Source organism: Telmatherina bonti (assembly GCF_933228915.1).
Source record: "Telmatherina bonti genome assembly, chromosome: 1".
Taxonomy (NCBI): Eukaryota; Metazoa; Chordata; class Actinopteri; order Atheriniformes; family Telmatherinidae; genus Telmatherina; species Telmatherina bonti.
In genome coordinates, this window is record NC_136619.1 from 32,390,773 (window position 1) to 32,405,743 (window position 14,971).

At 36.8% G+C, this 14,971-nt stretch overlaps 1 protein-coding gene across 1 annotated transcript; it reads right to left on the bottom strand.

The window, feature by feature from the left end:
- Positions 1-7,691: 7,691 nt before the first annotated feature.
- On the bottom strand, positions 7,692-12,129 carry gatm (glycine amidinotransferase (L-arginine:glycine amidinotransferase)). The gene is made up of 9 exons (XM_079238713.1): positions 12,001-12,129; positions 10,958-11,176; positions 10,672-10,867; positions 10,340-10,530; positions 10,027-10,164; positions 9,634-9,798; positions 9,455-9,518; positions 9,257-9,373; positions 7,692-9,136 (listed from the first exon to the last, which is right to left on the bottom strand). The coding sequence occupies exons 1-9, from the start codon at positions 12,067-12,069 to the stop codon at positions 9,024-9,026; spliced, it is 1,272 nt and encodes a 423-aa protein (XP_079094839.1). The 5' UTR covers positions 12,070-12,129; the 3' UTR covers positions 7,692-9,023.
- Between the last annotated feature and the right edge of the window lie 2,842 nt (positions 12,130-14,971).

A 14,971-nucleotide genomic window follows, 5' to 3' on the forward strand; every position in this document is an offset into this window, starting at 1 on the left:
TCTCATGATATAGAACGTTGGATGCTAGTTACTTTAAGATGCTGCATCTACAGAATTAACATATGCATTTATACACAGTATAATACAGATATCTGTTTTGTTTCTTTGATACCAGACATGATTTGAAAAGGTTTGTTCACCAAAAATGTCCTCAACAGTATTAGAAAAGTGGAAAAACAAAGTGATATTTCATGAAATCTCCCTCCTGCCTGTTTGTCATTCAATGCTTTTCTTGGAATAGAGAAAGAGTGTGTGCAATACAAAAGTAGAGTTTGAAATTCAAAACACATTTTTTTAATAGTTGTTTTTTTTCTTTTTTTTTGTTGTATTGTGGAATTTAGTAATGTGACATGACTAAGAAGAAGGGTTGTGGTAAATTCCAACAAAGTGACACGCATCAGATGTGCAGAAAGATGTTGCCGATAAGAAGGCTTCGACTGAAGAAAAAGGCACAGGATCCTTTAGGGAGCATTCCAACACATTATTTACGCACCTCCATAAAGCTGGTAGACTGGAAATACTCAGGTTAAGGAAAAAAAAAGCTAAATATATTCTAACATTTATAAAAACTAGTTGCATCTTTTCCTCAGAAGCTCCTTCCTCAGCCTCATATTTCAAACTTACAGCCTAGACTTCGTATGATGAAACTTCTCTGCTGTTGTCTTCACAAACAAGGATTTACCATCATAACATCTGTTCCTATGCTTAACAAAGGGCCTAAAAGGCAGAGAAGTACTCCCAGTGACATGAATTGACCTTCATGTGCCAAGCTTCAGGAGGCTAAAAGCTTCCTAGAGCTGCAGAGAAGGATGTTTTTCTCACTACTGTTTGTAAAACATGAACACATTTAGTGTTTCTATCAGCAAAAGTTACTTTTTGCAGCTCAAAGCTACATCTCACATGATGCTTTTTGTTCCTATATGGAGGCCTGAAAAAGAAGTACTCTAAAATCCCCTTAAATCACCCACTGAAATGGTTTATTGCTTCCATAAAGCAGAAGAACGCCAGTTTTAAACAAACAGTGTGAGTGCTAAATAAATCTATGCTGTAGATTTGACAGATGATGGCACGTAAATGATTCCACAGGAAGATCACACAAACTTCTTTTTATCTTTTGCCTGCAAACAGTGACGTTTGCTACAGTTTTTAAAGGGGTGGGGGGTGACATGTTTACTGTTGCCTTCTCGTTTATCATTTATGTGTGTTTAGCTATCAGTTATCATCATTGTACTTTGGGCTGCTGCATTCTTCAGCAGGACCTCCGTAGGAAAGTCATTTGTTTATGTTTACCTTACTGTCCGATGCCGTGTGACATCTACATAGTATGCAAGAACTCATTGTGGCAGTGCAATGGTTCAGCGTTGGAAATGCAAAGTCCATTTGCTGTTTTTACGCATAAAACTTTTTAGGTTTACAGTGATCGAGTGCTTTTGTTCATTTTGTTCATTAAAATTCCACAACATAATTGTTTTATGAAAACTTTTAGTGCTATTTATCAGAATGGAGAAGCTGATGGCGGCTACAACTCTCTTGTAAAATGTAATGAGCTTTATTTCTATAAGGCATACATGTGGTACTTAACACACACTGCACTTTTAACAACTTGTTGTGGTGTCTTTTGTCATTTTGTTTTTTTCTTTCTTCTTCCTGAGATTTTCTACCAAATAATTTTTCCATTAGTATGTTTTTGGTTTTTTTTTCTTTTTTCAAATGTAGATTTGGATGCCCTGCTGCTTTTGGAATCTCTGCTGGTAGTTTTGGCACTCTTTATCATCTGTTGTGATAAGTTACTATGCCAACAGGAAGGTTGTTTACATGTGGGAGCTCTCTAAAAGTCCAATGTCTGGATTAACCGGCTGAATGGGAGATGTGGAGGATGATGATGAGGGCAGAAACAAAGTGAAGAGAAAGAAGGAGGAAGTTAAAACTTTTTCTTTCCTGGATCGTCATGAGGAGTGTGCTATCATGAGCAAACAAAGTGTATGCGCTTGGAGCAATAGCAGGGACACAGTGGGAACATCAGGAATGCAGTATTTTGTGTTTCATAGCGACACGACTGATTTATATTTTCTTTCATCCACCCCCAATAACATATATTATATAAATTTAATTGCTCTTCTGGGATAAATACGATGTGATCTTATAAGATTTTGTTGATGTTTTCTTTCCAGTGTTTTTAGACTTATTTATAGAGTGTTTGATGCCAACAATTAAAACTCAAATCATATTAATAATTTTGTAAATATATCAATCAAATACATCAGAAAATTGCTGAAGTAACAGAACACATACACACTAAAGTTAACCCACTTAATTTCTTTTTCACAGATGTTTTCACTTTAAGTAATGAAAGAAATTTTGTTTGCATTAGAAGTTTATGTTAAGATATGTCCAGATTTCTCTTACTTTTCTTTTTGGCTAATTTAGTACTTTTTTTTATTTCTTTTTCTTTTTAAACAATTTTTTTACATCAGCTTGACAACATAAAATAACCTGAAATATCCACCAGGGGGAGCAAGAGGACTAAACTTCCATTAACTAGGACGCGTCGCCTTATTTCTGAACTGGACATAAACAGTAGGAATAATAAAAGAATAAAAATAATAATAATGAATTGATTAAAGAATAAACAAAAAGAATGATCTATTTTAACCTGTGTAAAGTTGATGATCTGAAAAAGATTATTGTGTATCCAAAGTAAAACTGGTTTCAATATCTTTACTTTAAAAAAAAAAGAACGCAGTTTGTATTTTGTGCTTAAACAACATATTATTATAATTTTCACATTTTTCTTGCCAAATAAAAAAATAAAAATCATGTTTCTACATCTTGTATCTGACACAAAAACAAACAAAGGGGGGGGGGGGGGAAACCACTGTTGCTGCTCTCCTAGTTGTACAGTTGAAGTTTTTTTTGTACTGTACTCAGTCTCTCACAGCATGTCCAGACATAACACAGAATTAAACCTAAACATATTTTCTTTCTGAACTTTGACTACGCTGCTGTATCATGTATTGTCTGCACAGATTGTACTAACAGTATCTTGGATCAGTGTGTGGTTCCTGGACTTGATCCAACAGAAAAAAAACTGTAATTTAGTTGACATGAGACATAAAGACCCTGCTTAAAGCATTGAATTTGAGCATGTATGCAAATTTTAATTGTCTCAGTTGAAACAAATTAGAATCTCCTGTTCTGCATCACTTGACTAAATTTACGCTTTTATAAAAACTGATTTTCTTGTCATGAATCGCTGTTTAAGTCAACTTTTTTAACTAAACTAAAAACAGTATGGTATTTTTACATTACCTTAAACAAGTCTATTCCCCCAAACTGAATCATGATGTGAAAGGAACTTAACCTTCTTACAAAGTAGGCCCCCATTGTATGATTACAGTCTGTAGGGTCTTGTGTGCTGATTATATTTTTAAAGGAATTCTGTTTAGACATTGCCTCTGTCAAAGACAATTACTGAATGGTTGCCTTTCTTATCCTAACAATCATCAATGCTTTTGATTAAAAATCAGTTGACAATTTAATTAATTTTAGGTAATTTTGCAAACATCTGTAACATTTTTTAGTTGTACACAAAAAAACACAATGACACATTGTGACAATAAAAGCTGCAGGAAAAAGATCAGACAGTAAGTTACCGTGTGTAACAAAATGAAAGGACAATGGCAGAAAAAAATCATTTATTATTTAAAACGGTTTCTGTTCCTTTCATTTTACCAAAATTTTTTTAATGTTTTTATTTTCTTAGAATGACCCATTTATATTTAATCGCTGTGGGTCTACATAGATCCATCTATACATGCACATATAGAACTGACCATATTTATGTCACCAATTTGACCAAGTTGTCTCTAAATGGACAACCAACTCGTCATTTGTAATTCATTCATAATTGCACCTGAGGTCAGTCCTACAAAACTAGATTTTCTCTTATCTAAGTAACTTTAGGGAACATAACCAGAGAAACCAACGTAGATAAAAGCACCACCTCCTGACCACTCAGTTCTCTTGGAAAATTGCCCGTCCTTTCTGTCCAAGTATGTGCACAGATTATGAGTGGAGCACTTAGGACAGAAAGAGTTTTTAGTCATAGATATATCCTATTGATGAAGAAATAAAACTTGGACACTGACCACTTTGAAGTAAATTTTGTACTTGGTCTCTTAACTAGTTCCCAAGGCTGTTCACTGGGGTTGCAATTGAAAAAAAATTAGATTAATAACAATGGTCGCACATGGTATAACTGTACAACCATGAATTTATGGAATGTACAACTACTCGTCTTGTCAAGCTGAATTAATATTCCAACTTAAAGCATGCTCGCACGTCTTCTGAGCCTCAATAACACTGAATGGAAAACATAAAGAAAAGAAATGACACGGAGGAAGTGCTCTGCCTGAAACATCTGAGCTGTAATAAAGTTAAATTGAGAGATGAGAATGCTGTCTTTTTATATTGTCTGACAAATTAATATTGTATAATCTCTTAAATTTATGCAGCAGTGTTGCTTTGGGCCTGGATGGTGAGTGTTTGAATTCTTCATAATTCTGAAGAGTAATTGTCTGCTCCTCTGTGGTAAAATATGTCTGCAAGTGGTCAGATGCTGCAAACACCACCTCCTTTTATGTGAGTGTGCACTGATTAAGATGGGAAAACCCTGGGTTGAATTACTAAATTAATAACCAGCATCGTAGCGCTCATCTGGATTGTGAGTCTGGGTAAATTAATCTGAATAACAGAGGGATAGCCCAGGTATGTTAATCCTGCTTCGTAGGACAGGCCTCTCAGGTCACTGGATTCACTTGCAAATAAAAACACATTTATATCTGGGAAAATTTTGGTTACTGATGGCCACTGTCCATTGACAACCCTGCTTGGCGTTTGAAGTAATTTCTTTGCCCACTTTTTACCACTAGATGTCAGTGATTCTTACTGGTTACATCTTTACATTTAGGTTAAATGGAGACAGGAAAGTCTCCAGCCTTTCTCTATGTGGGATAATCTGCTGTTGTAAGTACATTAACTTCACTCTGCAAATCACAACCATACTTTGTACATTAACAAATGAAGCCCTTGCTGAGCTCAGAATAAATGAGACTTAGCTGTTTGCAGGACACGTTTAGCCACATTGAAAGGTGAGTTTGCATGATCAATTTAAATGTGCTTTCTCTCTCCTGTTATCTTGACCTTTTTTATATATATACTGGATGCTTCTGATTTAATGTTTTGGTTACATAATTCAGTTTTGTTATTGTTGCTATTGTGGCTTCTAATTCAGGCTTTAATTTAAACTATAATGCTCCCTGAACATCAAGAGGAACTGAGGACTTGACTGCTGTGTTTCTGCTTGCATTGAAGCCTGATCATTACCAATCCTGATCAATTCTTCTGTTTAAAGACAGCTGGTGAGGCAGCTGCACTGTGGCGCAATTAGGCAGCTGTACAAACAGCAATCCATCTACACAAGACTGCATGGACACAAATGGTATACAACTGAACAGCTTCTTACAGAATCAACTTGGTTTATAGTGAACCCTGTCCTGATACATGGCAAGCCACCTTTAGTCCAGACTGTGATACTGGAAGTGATTTGTTGCTGCAGTAAGCATATACAGGTCTTGTCACAGCCGTAGTAGTCACCCTGCACCTGAGCCACTGCCACCCCTCCACCTAGATTATCAAGTAAGAAGTGATAGTAGAAAAAAGTAGTTAACAAGTACATTCACATGTGAATACAACAGCAAAAGGTATGTTGAAGAGTGTAGCAGCAGTTATGTAAAAGCTGATTTAAAAAATGAATAAAACACAGATTAAATCCAATATATTTTGTAGTGCACACTGGTTTGATCAATATTACTACCTGATAAAGTTAATTTTCAAGTAATACTTGTAAATGTACATGTTGCTCCGTCAATTTTGTAGATATGGACAAATATAGCTGAATAAAAAGTCTTCTCAAAAACAGTATTCTTGGATCTGCATCCTTGTGCTGCAAAAACACTATGTTTCCCTGCACACTGCCAAAAGACAGTTCCCATATTCTGAATTGCATGCTCTGAAGTGACTGTGTGAGCAGCAAACTGGAGAATGTTTTTACTTCAGCCTTTATTCGTCCACATGAACTTTTCTGATGTTCATAGACGAGAAAAGACAATAACTCATGATGTGCAGAAGTTTGCAAACATGTTACATATACAACAGAGAAAAGGTGATGAATACATGACAAGCATCACAAGACTAGATAATTAATGGGTGAAATATCCCAATTTGTTATCCAAGCTTTTTATCTGTTACCACCTTAACATGAACTAGCAACAGTATACAGCAGTTAAAAGCAGTACAAAAATAATGTTTTCAACATAAAAACTAAAAAGACGGTCTCTTCAAGGAGATGATGTCACCCAGCATGAGGAACATAGTGTTGCAATATGTTTGCATAAAGCAGTGAAACACTGTGAAACCTCTGCTAACACCCGACCAATAAGATGGGAACATTTCAAAGTTCAAGTTTAACAAAGGTTTTACATTCAGTGTCACATAGTTTTGATCACAGAATCACACAATGAGATTAGAAGTGTCTTCAGATTGAACTAGAGGACATAAAGCAGCTGTTATCACAAGGTTGCATCTTCATTATGTAATCTTTTTTTATTTCTTTTAGCAAGATTTACATAATTATAAATGATACCACGTTTTTTTCTTTTGACACATCATCCTGGTTAATGGTTACAGGCATAAAGGTGCAACAGTAAATGTAGTAGCACATTCAGTTCAAACAGTGATACTTTTATCAGACAGGTGAATGGGTCGCAGGTTCACACGTTAGTGTTATCCACAGCGACCTACTTTATTCACCTCACCATGTTACAATAGCAGTGCGATGTGACTCCACTGCTGCACCCAATAACTGTTAGGTTTCTATGCTTCTTTCATCTCATGTTGTCATATCAGTAATTAAAAACTGAAAAACAGTCATGTGAAAAAAAAGTTGTACTCTTTTAGTCTTCAGGTCATCTGTAAATTGAAACCTCTGATGAACTGATGTTGCTGTGCTTTGGACCGATTCTCCTGTTGCACGATTCAGTTTCACCCAAACTTTAGCACTCAGGTAAATGCCGTCACATTCAGCTCTAAAATACTTTGTCACACAGTTTGGCTCAGTGACTACAAAGTGTCCAGGTTATGTGAGTGTAAAACAAGCCATAATCATAACCCCTCCACAACTGTGCTTGAGAGTTAGGATGCAGTTTGTTTTTTTTATTTGTTCAGGGTTTTCTTGTGGTTTTCACTAAAGATGGAGCTGTTTGCTATAGTCATGGATTATAACTATAGATCACCCATCCATCCATCCATCCATCCAGTTTTTATCCCTGTTTTTTTCCCATGCAGGATCACAGTGAGGCGGAAGCCTATTCAAGCTGCTATCAAGTGAGAGGCAGGGTACATCCTGGACAAACTGCCAATCCATCATGGGTAAAAGGAACAAGCAACCACTGGTGAAACATGTTTGAACCTAACATGCTTGTTTTTTGACTGCACACGGATGTGCAGGTAGAACATGCAAACCTAACATAGAAGGACTTTAGCTGAGGTTTAGACGAGGGCACTTTTTGCTTTGTGTGATGGACGTTGCAAACACCCCACTCACCCCTTAAAAACACAACTAGAAATAAACATAGAGTTGCAAAAGTTTTTAATTACATTCAATAGCATTGCATACAAAAAAATCTCATGCATTCCTCTGTTGACCCACAACTTTCCTTTAATTCCTTTATTTAAACAATAAATCAAGGCCGTTACATCTTACATTTCACTCTACAGACAGCAAAGGAATTACAAAACATAAATTTCCACAACAACACATCTTTCATTCAAAAAGCTTTTTTTTTTTTTTTTTTTTTTCTCGCTTTCCTCTCAAAAGAACCCAAGTCCTTCTGTGAGTGTGACTGGTAGCATGTAACTGGCCCAGATTTGCAACAGGAAAACAGCAGAGGCTAAAGGTATACAACATCTGATATGGACCTCATTTTAAATATATAAAAATACTAATTGCTGGGAAATCCAATAAAATAACAAGTTGGTAAAATAAAAGCAGAACTTTTACTGTTCTGTCAATTGAAATCTTAACAAAATTATAAAATATAGGTAAAAATTTTAAATTGTTCCATGACCTACATAAACACTGAAAAAATACCGTTATATAAAACATTTTTTTCTTTTTTTTTTTTTTGGAAAAAGATATGATTTTGGTTTTGAAGAGTGCTTTTCATTACATTAACACGACTTCTTGCTTCTTACATGTGTATTTCTCTTAGCGTTTCTCTTCCCCTTAGCTCCTATAGACTTGCAAACTCTTTGTACAAGACTGGATGTTCCTCCTTAATATTGGAGAAGAAACAGCTTCCAGATCACAGGAGGAGAAAAGATGCAAAGACGCAGAAGTCAGTATAATGAAAAGCCCCCTGAGGAGGTAGCTATACACCTCCTGTGCCCTAAATTGATGACATTCACATACCAAATTGTACCTTGTCCTCAAAGCTTTGGCTTTTAGATGCATTAGCCATAAACACTTTAGCTTCACAATAAGCCAGGCCAGAAATGCAGTTAATATTGAGAATACTGACAAGACATAAGGTGACGATCACATGTTGATAATCTAGCATGTATGTACCAATTAATTACGAATAAAACTGTCTGCAAAAAGCACTCTCATGCACAATGATGTCAAATCAAAATTATTAATAAATTGTCATTTAAGACATAAAAGCATGGTTTGGAAAATGGGCGATGTATACCCACACAGGTTTGAAGAATCACTCATTTGAAATAGTCACATCTGTGAAGAAATGGATTGAAATTTGCACACAGCAGATTTTTTTTCTTTCTTCATTTTTCTTTTTTTTTTAAACCCTTCTTGTGTCTCCGCATAGTTCAGCAATTAACAAGAAAGATTTTGGACCGAGGCTTTAGATTTAAAGCTCAATAAAAACTGCCTATTTCTGGCAAGGCTAGTGGAAGTAGGACTGCAGGGTACCACGGCGGCGCACATCAGTTGTCCAGCAATGGAAGCCACCACCCAGGGAGTTGGCATGACGAATGTTCACCTTTATGGTCTTGATACCTGTGTGAAAGTCAAATTTACACAATGTAAAACAGCCTAATTCTTTGCAGATAAACACGATAATCATAATACCTTAAGATAAAATACAAAAGTCGAAACGATTTTGAAATTTTTACCCACCAAGGTTCTCAAACATTTTGTGAATAGTAGCTTCGTTGGCGTCAACCATGACACGTTTCTCATCCAGCATCAGGACATTCATGGACAGCCATTTGGAGGACATCCAAAGAGGGTGATCTGTGCAGAAAGTGCTTTACTTTGACAAAAATTCTACATATCCATTTTTCCTATAAAACCAGCTATAATTTAAATACCCACCATCTGGAATCAAAGGTGTTGGAGGTTTCACAACAGTCCAACCAGCTTTCTTGAACATGTCGACCTGCAGTAAAAGACAAACCGAGGTGAACGTGAAGCATCGTGTTTGTGGTGTTTGTTTAACTCCACGAGAGGGCAGCACAGCCCACTGTGAGAAGTGAAGATCCCTGTGACAGTACCTGGCGACATGGGCGATCCGGGTTTGACAGCACCAGCCCTGGACCGATTATGTTAAATGTGGCATCGATGTGCATCGGATTGGGGTCCTTGAATGAAATTATGTGGACCTTGTAATCTGGAGCCAGATGACGACGCATCCACTCTATTCCCATGTAATTTGTAACCTGAAACAGAACAGTGTACAGGATGAGATCTGAGGTACTCACACAGATTGTATGTTCAGATGCAAATCTTTCATCTCTGAAGAGCATAATTTTATTTATTTATTTAGGTCTATCTTATTGAATAAACATATGCATCTAATCTATTGTTGTGCATGTTGCTCTGCATGTGACTGATGTTTCGTCAATAGCTATCGCCCCTTGAAACTAGATAAGAGACACGCATCATACCTGACTCCGCTGGACAAAAAGATCCCTCCCAGCTCGAATAAAGTCAGCTGCATCAAAGCAGGGCTCATGTTCTGTGGTCACAAACTTCCCCTGGGCAGCCAGCTTGTGCCTGTCCTCCACTGTACGGATGGGGTAGTCCTGAACGACACAAGGCAAAAAAAACAAGATTTACACTTAATTTATGAAACCATTACATACAAGAATAACAGTAATGGTCAAAATGTTCAGAGGTGATGTGAATAACCTAAATAAGGTGTTTAAATGGGAGTTTTAGATCAAGAAAAATTACCAGCAGGGTGTAGGAAAGCCTTACCTGATCATACAGCTCATCAGCCATGGTGGGTTTAGGAGCTGTGGTCCATTTGGCACCTTTTCTGAAGTACTCCTTGATCAAAGGCCTGTAGGCACGGTATTCAAAGAAACGAGCCCTCCAGGCCATCGGAGCCTCAATGATTTCATTTCCCACAACCATGAGGATGTCTCTCGGCATGGCAGCATACATTCCTACAACAGGTTCAGCCACATAAACTTAGCTTCCAAAAAAAAAAAAGAAATATAATGTTGTCAAAAAATTAAAACAAAGTGGGAAAAAAATGTGTGGAAATGTTCCATGCTGCCTCACAGGATTTTTTTTTTCCTTTTTACCTGTTGACTTGAAATCTGGAGTTTTATATTCCAAGGACCAGTCGATGGGTTCTGGCCTCCTCACAATGACGCCCTCATGACGCAGAATATTGCACATTTCTTCAATCTCAGCAACAGCTTTTTTCAAGTGGTCTGCAGGAAAAGACTGGCCCCCGTGTTTCTGGTAGAAGGGCCAATACTTCTCATATGTGTTAGCCTGTTGGGGTGTTTATAACAGGATATCATGCTCTTAAAATCTCATTCAAATGAACACTTGGCTTCAGATCAATCAATCTGACAAGCTTACTTTCACTTCCACAGTGAAGGGAGGCACATGGGCATTTTCGGCTCGACCCACAATCACCTCCTCAAGGGGGTCCCATTCATTGTAGCTGCAGACAGGACATTCCTGCTGAGCCGGCTCAGTAACGGGCTCCTCTTCAACTGCACGCTGTGGTTGTGCAGCTGCTGCACTCGAAGTGCTCTCAAAGGCCCTCTGCACCCACCCAGTGAGTGACCGGCCAAGCTGAGGAGGGAGGAAATGGATCAGTTTTGTGCTGTGAATAGAGTAAAATATAAGGGAAAATCTTTTGTGTAAAACGAGCCAACTCTTTTGATTTAATAGAAAAATCTTAATGAATAGATATTAACAAAAGCCTGATTTTCTATTCTATTGCAAGAAGGAAAACATTTTGAATGTGACGAAAAAAAAATTATATCACAGACTGAAGCCAACATGCAGAAAAAAACAGTATTGGAAAAAGATAAGGCACACACACATTATCCTCAGACTTCGATTTAAAAAAAAAAATGCCTTCATTGAGGTATAGATGGTTTGGTGCCAAAGTACACGTGCTAAGAAGCCTTATCTCCACAGATAGCCCTTACAGAGAAGCCTTTGCTGGCTCAGGACCAGCTCCAATGTCACTGAGTTTGAGAGCGCATCTGCGCCAAACAGCTGTTCGTTGTCACTCAGGAACCAAAAGAAAGGGGGGAAAAAGCGCAGCTTGGAAAACCAGAATCCTTTCAGGTGGTCGGTGTGATTCAGATTTTGTTGTCCCTTTCTCTTACTCTCTTCTCAGTCAATCATACTGGATCCCCCACCTCACACACACCTTTTTTTTTTCTTTCTTTTTTTTTTTTTTTTTTAAAATTCTGTAATAATAGACGAAACAATCAATAAATCAATTAAGCTGATCTCGACTTAACCAGTTCAGATGTAGCCTATAGTGAAGAAAAAGTCGAACAAAATGTCTTTATTCGCAGATGTGCTTTCTTTTTCCAACAAAAATAAATTCGTTTTGTGGATAAAATAAACAAGTAAATTATGAAAACCATCACAATACCAACCATGGCTCCGATCAGATGGGCAGCCTCGGCCCCCCTGCTACCTCCTCTCAGACATCTTACTCGCAGCATTGTCCGCAGGAATAATGAGTTAACTCACTGAGCAGCAACGGATCCACCTCTCAATGTGCTTGTGAAGGAGGGAGCCTTAGCTCACACACACCTTTATAGCAGCGGGGCTACGTGCCTCTTAAACCATTGGTCGCTTTCATGTTGTGAGGCAACGTGACTGGAGAAAAAGCATTTCTGAAACACAATCCCTTACGCCAGCAAATTCTTATCTACCGGTGCTACTACCGTCAAAAGTTTTCAAGGACGAAATCTGAAAAATGTTTTGGTTTTTTAAACATATATATATGTTTGAGTAGCAGCCTTTAAAACTGTAAAAGACATTTTACATCGCCAAGTATATGGACTTGTGTAACGACTCAATCTATCATTCAGATGTCTGCAAAAAGCTGGGAAACCTAAATGTGGAACATATGCTTTAGCTTAATCAATAAACCATTTATAATGGGAAGCAGTCTTCATGTTAACATTTTTATGAGTACCGTTATTAACTGTGTTAAGCCTCAGGCACTTTCAGATCCAGGTCATGAAATCTGAATGGTTATTTTTAAGTGATATTGCTTTTAAATATTTTAATTTATTGTTTCATTGAGGTTTTTGCTTTTTGTTCTGTCTTCTCTTTACAACACCTGTAATCTTTGAATGTTTTTACGTAAAGCACTTTAAATTGTTTTGTACATGAAATGTGCCATTCAGATAAACTTGCCTTGCCTTAATTAAAAAAATAAGAAAATGTCCATACCACCTTATAAATTTCCTGTTTAAGAAGTTAAACATCAGCTTCTTAAGGTAATTTTAATCTAGCTGTGTCTGTTTTTGCTTGCTTTCACAGGTTTTGAATTCAATAGGCTAATTAATAACATTTACAAGATAATCAGTCTTTCGGGGAACAGCTTGGAACACACTGAGCTGGCACTTGATATAATCAAAGAGATAGAGAGCCTTGCGAAGGCTGTCACACCACATGCTTTACTGGACTGTGCTCACAAGGGTTTCATAACCCACAGACCTCAGTGACTGCTGATATTTCCTTGCTCTGTTAAAGAAAGGTCTTTGGCTGATGCCCAAGGTTCAGTGGATATGTACTGAGGATGCCTTCAAGGTCTTTACAGCATCATCTACTCCCTGAAGAATCTCAAAGAGAATATTCTAAAATGAACATTTTTGTGCCTTTACTTGTGTTTTTAGCTGTATTTATTTAACTCTGAGTCACTCTGAGGGGTAGTTCAGCTTCTGAAAAGTAGACAAACAGATAGCTTATGTAAACATTACAATAAGTTATCCGCAGGTGTGAAAGGCTGCTTTGAGGGTCAGTGAGTGCATCAGTAGGGTCTGCGTGGTGTAAATGCTGGCATTAGGTGGGAAATGTAAGGCAATGTTCAACCTCATTTACATGCGTCTGATTATTCACAGCTCCACCAGTTCCATGATTAACTGGAACGTCTGCAAATCCCAAGGCATGTAACTTAATAGTGAAGTATACCACTACTAGCACTATTTTTAAAAAAAATGAAGTTATGGAAAAACTCACTTTCAAATTTAGCTCATTATTAAATGACAAAATTGTGGCCATTTTCCTTATATTTTTAAAATATAGATTTATTCATCTTAAATAAAATGGGGCTGTACATATTTATTGACATGATATTGACAGGTTCGCGATGTAAATATGCCAGATTTAGCTCTGTAGGCTAATCTCCACCTGTAGTCCCATTGCATTTCATTGTAATAAGAAACATAAAATACATACATATAAGTTTGTTTAGATCAATAAATAATAGTTCATTTTTTAAAAATTCCAAAAGTCATTCAGACAATAAGCATATATAATAAACAAACATTGTTGATATATATATATGACACAGAGCACATAGTTAAAAATGTTAAAAAACAATCAAGTACATAAGTATGTGCATGTTTGATTGAGGAGCCACCTTTTGACCCATTTGAAGAAAGTTATTATTGAGTTCTGGGGACAGAGCTACCAGTATGTGCTGCTCTGACAGAGAAGGACAACTGCCTGAAACTGCTTTTCCTAACATGGAACATCAATCTCCTCTGCTTTGGGATCAAGCGCCCACATTGTTGTTCAAATGGATGAATTTCCACAGAGCAGTTCTATAAAGGATTTTATATACCAGTATAACATTGTGTTAATCTGTCATTTCCCAAATAAAAAAAAAAAAAGTTTATTTTGATTTTTTTAAAAAACAAAACAACAATGATGGTAGAGGTTTAGCGTTTTGAGAGTATGTTTATGAAGCCTACTGGTTGTAAAGTTGTTTCACATATTTGTGACCAGCTGGTAAAACTAGCGAATGTGTGAGAAAATCACAACATTACCATGTCTTTTTGCAGACTCAGTTAAATGATTTTGAATCTGTCTGCAGGTTAATATGTAAAGTTAAACTTTATTTACTACCCTTTTCACTTGTTATTTAAACGTTATTTGAAGTCACTGGAAATGCGTGGAAGTGGGTCTGCCTTTTGGTTTTAAGGCTTAGAGAAGTACATGCAAACAGTTTTAATCAACTATTAAAAGCACGATTTGTTTATTACCACTTGTGTACAGATATGATGGCAGATTAAAGTTCCTGAGCGTACTGAATTTAGTTTTTGCATGTAGATAGATTGCAGTGTCATCAGCTGACAAGTACACCGCAGATGGACAAGCATCTGGCAATTCATTGGAGCATAACTTCTGATAGATGCATTTCCTAAAAACAATAATTAAACTGAGGGGGAACACCTGAACCACCAATTTTCTGTAATCATACAGAAAGAATAAATACTGGTAGAAACTTTGGAGTTCATACCTCTCTTACCTCTTCTTTCAAAATGGTAAAAATCAGGTTGAGTTTTTTTTTATTTTTTATTTACAGCTTTTTTCTTTTGTACAACCGAA

Bases quoted from the DNA above. Each gene is read 5' to 3' on its own strand.
- gatm (XM_079238713.1), bottom strand. From the start codon at position 12,069: ATGCTGCGAGTAAGATGTCTGAGAGGAGGTAGCAGGGGGGCCGAGGCT. The intron at 10,868-10,957 runs GTAAGCTTGTCA...ACACCCCAACAG, and splicing joins CCTTCACTGTGGAAGTGAAA to GCTAACACATATGAGAAGTA. The intron at 9,519-9,633 runs GTACTGTCACAG...CTTTTACTGCAG, and splicing joins CGGATCGCCCATGTCGCCAG to GTCGACATGTTCAAGAAAGC.